The sequence below is a fragment of the Microplitis mediator genome, chromosome 10 (genome assembly GCF_029852145.1).
Source record: "Microplitis mediator isolate UGA2020A chromosome 10, iyMicMedi2.1, whole genome shotgun sequence".
Taxonomy (NCBI): Eukaryota; Metazoa; Arthropoda; class Insecta; order Hymenoptera; family Braconidae; genus Microplitis; species Microplitis mediator.
Genome location: NC_079978.1, coordinates 20,176,236 through 20,183,481, shown reverse-complemented (window position 1 = coordinate 20,183,481; position 7,246 = coordinate 20,176,236). Strand labels below are relative to the sequence as shown.

At 30.8% G+C, this 7,246-nt stretch overlaps 1 protein-coding gene across 2 annotated transcripts; it reads left to right on the top strand.

The window, feature by feature from the left end:
- The first annotated feature begins 128 nt into the window (after positions 1-128).
- Positions 129-6,163, top strand: LOC130675917 (uncharacterized). 2 transcript variants are annotated; one of them, XM_057481818.1, is made up of 4 exons: positions 129-459; positions 1,715-2,047; positions 2,111-2,241; positions 3,801-6,163. In XM_057481818.1, exon 4 carries the CDS (start codon positions 3,905-3,907, stop codon positions 6,086-6,088), a length of 2,184 nt encoding a protein of 727 aa, XP_057337801.1. In that variant the 5' UTR covers positions 129-459; positions 1,715-2,047; positions 2,111-2,241; positions 3,801-3,904; the 3' UTR covers positions 6,089-6,163. The 2 variants fall into 2 exon arrangements, with proteins under 2 accessions (XP_057337801.1, XP_057337802.1); XM_057481819.1 differs by having other exon boundaries at positions 129-560.
- The last annotated feature ends 1,083 nt before the right edge of the window (positions 6,164-7,246 follow it).

Here is a 7,246-nt window from a genome sequence, read left to right as displayed (position 1 = left end):
TTGACAATAAGTTGGCATCAAAAAACTGACTACAAACTTTTTGCAGCCAACTTAGGGTTTATTTCTGTCTTATATTTCCGTTAACTTGCAGTCAAGATGGCGGGCAATCACAAATTATTTATTTTTAAAGCCAGCGGCTCTTATTACAGTGGCATGTGTGCTTGTAAAAAATTTGTAGAGGCCGGAGTCAAAAAGTGACGGCTCAAGCAGAGATAATTTAACTTTGTCCAAAATAGCAGAGGGCTAATTTTTTGTATTCTCAAAAGTTCTATTTCGTCTCAGAAATTTTTTTTATAATTTTTATTTACTGTGTCAGTGAAACAAAGTGCTTGTTATTTTTCTAAGTGTTTAAAACGAGATAGGTCAGGTTTTTCCTACGACTAAAATTTATTGAAGTTTTCATTGTCGTCTTTTAAGACAATAATTTACGAATTGTATAGTCAACAATGAAAATATAAGGTAAATAAAGTGAATTTTGTTACCTTACATTGTTGCAAATTGCAGTTTTTTTCACCACTGACACAGTAAAAAATATTGTGTACACATTTGTGTTAAAAGCGGTTAGTGTTAAATTTTTTGTGTTTATTATTTTATAAACACATTTCACTGTTACTTAAAAATTTTAAATCGATCTACTATTTAACACCTCAAAAGTGTCTGTGTTAAAAAATAACACAATTATTGTGTGAACTAAATTAACACAAATAGTCTGTGTTAAAAAATAATACAAATAGTAGATGTTGAGTTTTTAACATAAGTTTTGTGTTGAAATTTAACACAAGTAGTTTGTGTTAAAAAATAATAAAAATAGTTGGTTTTGAGATTTTACCACAAAGTTTGTGTTAAAATTTAACACAAATAGTTGGTGTTGAGATTTTAATACCAATTTTCTGTTAAAATTTAACACAAATAATTGGTGTTAAAAAATAATACAAATAGTTGGTGTTGAGATTTTACCACAAAGTTTGTGTTAAAGTTTAACACAAATAGTTGGTGTTGAGATTTTAATACAAATTTTCTGTTAAAATTTAACACAAATAATTGGTGTTAAAAAATAATACAAATAGTTGGTGTTGAGATTTTACCACAAAGTTTGTGTTAAAGTTTAACACAGATAGTTTGTGTTAAACAATAATACAAATAGTTGGTGTTGAGATTTTAATACCAATTTTCTGTTCAAGTTTAACACAAATAGTTGGTGATGAGATTTTAATACAAATTTTCTGTTAAAATTTAACACAAATAGTCTGGGTTGAACAACAATACAAATAGTTGGTGTTAAAAAATAATACAAATAGTAGATGTTGAGTTTTAAACACAAATTTTGTATTAAAATTTAACATAAATATTGTGTATAAAAAAAAATAACACAAATATTGTGTGAACCCTTTTTAACACACGGATTATGTTGATATTAACACAATATTTTTTAGTCTGTTGGTTAGAGAGTAAAAATTAAATATTGAATATAATGAATGACAGTAAAGTCAGCAGGCAGCTTAGAATTTTTAAATCTTCAAATTATTAAACTCGTTATTGATAGAAAATTATTTGAAAATAAACGCAGAGATTTTTAAAAGTCATCATATGAATTTTTTCAAATCATTATTTATTAACATGGAATTTATTAATTTACATTTTAAAAAATTGTCAGCTGTCATATTGAAGATTTCCGAAACTTTTCATTTCCTATATTTAAAATAAAATTTTTCAGAATTCATGAGCTCGTGATAAAATTACCAGCACTGATTAATGTCTTCGAATCTAACAGACAGTGTGTCTGGCCCAAGTATATTTAGAGGAGCAAGTGGTCAACAGCTTTTTCTGGTTGAAAAAAGCGATACGAGCGGCACATTACTTCAGAATCGAATTTTAGAATTCCAGTTGTACAACAATAATAAACTTATCAATTTTTGGTTCGATATTCCAATATTGTTGTTGAGTATATATTATTGGAGCACAAATTTCCAATGCTTCGCCGCTATTTTTGTCGCAATTTTGCTTATAATGCTAAAATGTAAATTTATTATATTGGCTGTGAAAAATGGTAAGTAGTTTCCGTCATTTATGACCTATTACGCATCAGATTATTAATCGAATTTTTTTACAGATACTCTGTTAGTTGTTGAGTCAGTCGGGATACAAATCATCAAGAAAAGAGTTTTAAATTGCTTTGAATCAAACATTTTTCTTCCTTGGAACACCATCAAAAACGTATTTATCCATGAAGTTATAGTTGGGGTAAGAATACTTGACCATCACAGTCGAAGTCTATGTCGGATTCCATTAACTCAGAACTTTCTCTCTATCCTGACCCTACTACTAGTTACACTGAGAGAAAAAAAATTAAATTCAAGTAATTATTTGTCTTGTTTCCATAAATACTCAAAATAAGTCATTTTTTTATAAAATGGTAAAATCATAGGGAGGTTGACAATAATTCAAAATTAGAATTTGACCATACATTGGACGTTTCGTACCTTTATTGGGACTTCTTCAGCAACTAAAACAAGTCATTATAAATGTATATAATAATAGTAATATAATAATTATGCCTTGATTATTATACACTAGTTGAGAGTATACGTATTGAGTGTCACATGAATTGGAGTTTATCTTTATTTCATTGAATTGTTATTTATTTATTGTAATTAAAATATCAAAAATGCTTATTATTTTTATATCATTTTATGTGATTTTACTGAAACGACCAGGGTTTTTTTTATTTTTTGTTAAAGGCATTACGGCTTTACTGGTCTTGTTTATTGACTTGTTAAATTAGATTCATCGTATTAATAAATACATGTGGACTAATATTATTAGTACGCACTGTAATAAAATACATTTATCGAATAAAATCAAAGTCTTGAATTTACTATGTTTTAAAAAACGGTTTCGCCCCGAATATATTTGCTGGGCTCATCAGTAAAGTTGATGCAAGTACATTCTACTTTAGACCGTATAAATGATGTTAATTTGGAAAAAATTAAAAATTAAAAATTAAAAAAATGAAAATTAAAAAATTTTTTGGAAAAAAAAGTGGAATGAAAAGTTAAAAAAAGATCATATTTTGTTTGACGAAGAATTTTCTATATGATGATGTTAAAGCAAGTATTCCAAATTTGCTGTCATATTTTCGAAAAATTCTATATGATTTATATAGCCTAGTATTATTTTATTTTATGTGATTTTACTGAAACGACCAGGGTTTTTTTTATTTTTTGTTAAAGGAATTACGGCTTTACTGGTCTTGTTTATTGACTTGTTAGATTAGATTATTTTTATATCATTAAACAAAATGACGTATGTCTCAAAAACATCTAGTAGACGATAGAATTTATATGATCAAGGTAGGATGTGATCATATTTGTGATTGGTTATGTTGTACCATGTGATTGCATAATTATTTGTTTTGTTTAATTATATAATTTTGTAAATCATTTATAATGTCTTGTTTTAGTTGCTGAAGAAGTCCCAATAAAGGGTCTAATGTATGGTCAAAATTAAATTATAATTTTGAATTATTGTCCCCCTCCCTATGATTTTACCATTTTATTAAGTTGATCTGGACACGATTTTAAATTAATATTAAATTTATAGTTTTTATTTTAAGAAAACTGTTGCTTCACTTTAGTAATAAATTTCTAGAAGTATCAATTACATGAGGCAAGAAAATATTCGATAAGTCGAAATTCCCAGGAAATTATCGCTCCTCCGTAGACTAACTGTCCGAATTAATGGAATGCGACTGTAATAAAATTGAATGATTTGATAATTAAATACTTGTTTAATAATTTTAGCACAAAGTCTTATACTACTTGGCTTTTATAACAAAAGATTCGTCGAATGACAAAGACGGAATAAAATTAGTTACACTCTTCAGTCAACTTGAGCCTGAGAAAAAATGCCTGGAATACATGTTCGAACGTCTGACAAATTTGATTGGATATACCGAGAAAAAGAACCTCTTTTAACGGTACCTGGGTCGTATTGGCTATGTCACAAAAAGAATATTTATAAATTTACTTTCAAGTATCATCGGCATTCAAAAGACAACAAAAATTTTAGTCATGGCAAAGAGCTGATGAAAGTTATCCGTCGAATTATAAAATCCCAACCGCGTCAAGGCCAGCAATTCGGTACGCGACATCTTCTCGTTACTTACAATCATTCATCATGGACTCGGCAAGACAAAATGTTTGCTATGCTAAAGTTCCGAGAGAGAACAAACGCGACAGCTTTTTCCCGCGCTTTTGTGCTCACTGTTAAACTTCTTTCTGTTAATTTAATTTTTCAAAATGGAACGGAATTCGATGATCTAGTTGAGTATGACGACAATATGAAAAATAAGTGGGACAATATCGAGCAAAATGATTCGAAAAAATCTAATGATATTTCACAAAATATTGAGTCCGTATCTACAGATAATTTAGAAAAAATGTCTGATGACTCAACGGAATTTAAATCCTCAAACTCTGATAGCGAAAAAATTACAGAACCTTTTTCTAGTGGTATAGAAATTTCTGAACCCGTGAAAAAAAGTAATGTTTCATTTTTTGCAGACCTTAAAAACCTGCCTATTTTAGAAAGATACATTTCGGAACAGCGAGATCCTGCTAAACCTGATAGTTTTACCGGCAACAATGAAGAAGGTTTCAATGAAGTGCACGAGTCCATAGACATGCCGTATCAATATTTGATCGAACGAGAAATAGAGCGAACAAATTCAAAAGCTATCGATGATTCAGATAAGCAACCGGTAGCTAAAAGTGCAGCAGAAAAACCAACGCGGGATTTGCGAAATGAGCCCGCGATATTTCGGGCCAAGACTTTTTCCACTTCGAATATTATCGATAATGCAACAGCTCGGTCAGCCAACATCACAGATCTCGTTATGGAAGGCCTCATGTTCACAATCTCCCAGAATCAAGACAGTATTACAGTTCTAGAACAAAAAACAAAATCGGAACCAGATGAAGTTCTAGAGAACTCCGAGAAAGCTGAAACAGTCAAAGGTAGCAAACATCTTATCAATTCAAGTTTATTAAAATTAGAAAATTTAATTACCAACATCGAAAAGTCAAATAATCACAATACATCACTGGAGCGTGGAAAAGATAAAATTACATTCCCATCTAATATATTTTGTAAAGGAAATTTAACAAAACCGGAAAATTTAAAATTATATCCTAATAAATTAGCCGACAGTACAGACAAAGCTGACATGAGTATTCCCATACTTACTGATGTAAATAAACGGAAATCAACGGAAACAAAAATTAGTGAATCCACAAGTTCGCAACGATTGCCAATGATTTCTTCTCAGCAAAAAGAACCCGCGTTTACTGGGATCAAAGATTTTAGTGATCACACGCATTGTAGTTATGATGATAAACCCAAGTACTCTAGTTACGATAACTCTTTTGATTCAAAGTCATCAATTATAGAGAACGTATTAAAACATGCGACGAAAAAAATAAATTCAAATGAAGAAAAAAAGTATTCAAATGATGATAAAATTTATAACCAGCATGAAAAAACTGACACTGATGATGAAGATGAAGAAATCATCCCAGAAGCTCTTCAAAATGATCAGTCCATTTGTCGTAAAATAGACGAGACTATTTCGTCATCGATTCAAATCGAAGAAAGTAATCTTCTTATGGATGATGTGGACTCTGAAAAACAATCTCATTCATTAAATGAAAGCCAGTTGATTAATCGAACAAATGCACCGCGAGTAATCTCTAATGAGGCAGTTCAGTATGACTTATCATCACTACGCACACCGAAACTCCAAGATTTGAAACTAAGCTCAAGTAATGAAAGCTTCGATGCCCGGAAGAAATGTACATACAGTTCGGAAAGTTGTTCTGCGGAAAATGACCGGAAATCGTGTGAGGAAATTGCTGTGAGTAATCGTAAAAAACTCGTCGCGAAACGCCGACTGTGTAGACAACAATTGGATGCTGACAATAAAGACATTACGATAGACATGTGGAAATTTTTACAAGATATAACACATGGTGTAAAAGTTGTTTTACGGCGATTAAATTTATCGAATATTAGCAACAATAAAAACACTTGAAAAGTATTAACATGTAAATGTATAAACCTATAATTATGTACTCTATATAAATTTATTACGTAGTCAACAAATCAATTTTAAACTCTTGACTTTTATGGAATATTAAGTTTAGCATTTTAATAACTTTTGCGGTATTTGGCGGTTCTTTGAGTTTTGGAGCTGAATAGATTTTGGAATTGATTAGTACACGGAAAAATTAGAACCTGACTGGTTACTGTTCTGCACCTGGCTCAGTACCGTGCTGGAAAAAAGTACTCGATTGTGGTGCAGCACTACACTGATTACTGTGCAGAACCTGACTGAGTGATATGCGCACACGACTCAGTCACCACAATCGGGCATTTTTTTCCAGCACCGTATTGAGCCGGGTGCAGAACGGTAACCAGTCGGGTTCCAATCTTTCCATGTAAGACGATTTGAAAACTATTTAAAATGAATATTTTTTAAAATATTTTTTCTATAAATCAAAATCAACTGGATCCATGAACTGAAAGTATCATGAAATGTAAGTTAAATACAAGTTTTTTGGCATGATATTAGAAATCATTCTTATAACTCCTTAGGACCCTGTGTTAAAAAAATTTCAGAGTTTGATAAGAAGTCACAAAATAACTTAATTATTAGCTACATCCCTAACAGCAATCTTAAGAAAGTCTTACGTGAATCTATATCTTCAGTCTTTAGCAAATCTACATCATCAGTCTGAGGCAAAATACTTCCGTAATCTTAAGTAAATCTGTAGTAATCTTTTCTTAAGATCCATCAGCGTAGACTTGCTGTAGAATTGCTTAAGATACCAGGACATGGTTGCCTCCTTCGTTACTTTGTGAGTCGTCTATTCAGCATTAGTATAGAAAATTCAGTGGCGCCCACTTAATGTTCGATATAATTTTATCTAGTGATAATACTATTAATTTGTAGCATTTTAAATTTAAGAGGACTGAGTTTGCTAATGGGGCTGCGTTTGAGCTTGAAGGTGAAGAGACCCGATATCTTAAGCAATTCTGCAGCAACTCTGACCGACCATTGTTCTATATTGTGTATGTTGCTCAAGAATTGTTGCCGTTTCTACAGATTTTCGTAAGTCTTTAAGAAGAATCTTAATCAAAATGGAATTCTTGGCAAGTATACTTATGAAGTCCATCTTCTTCACGTCTT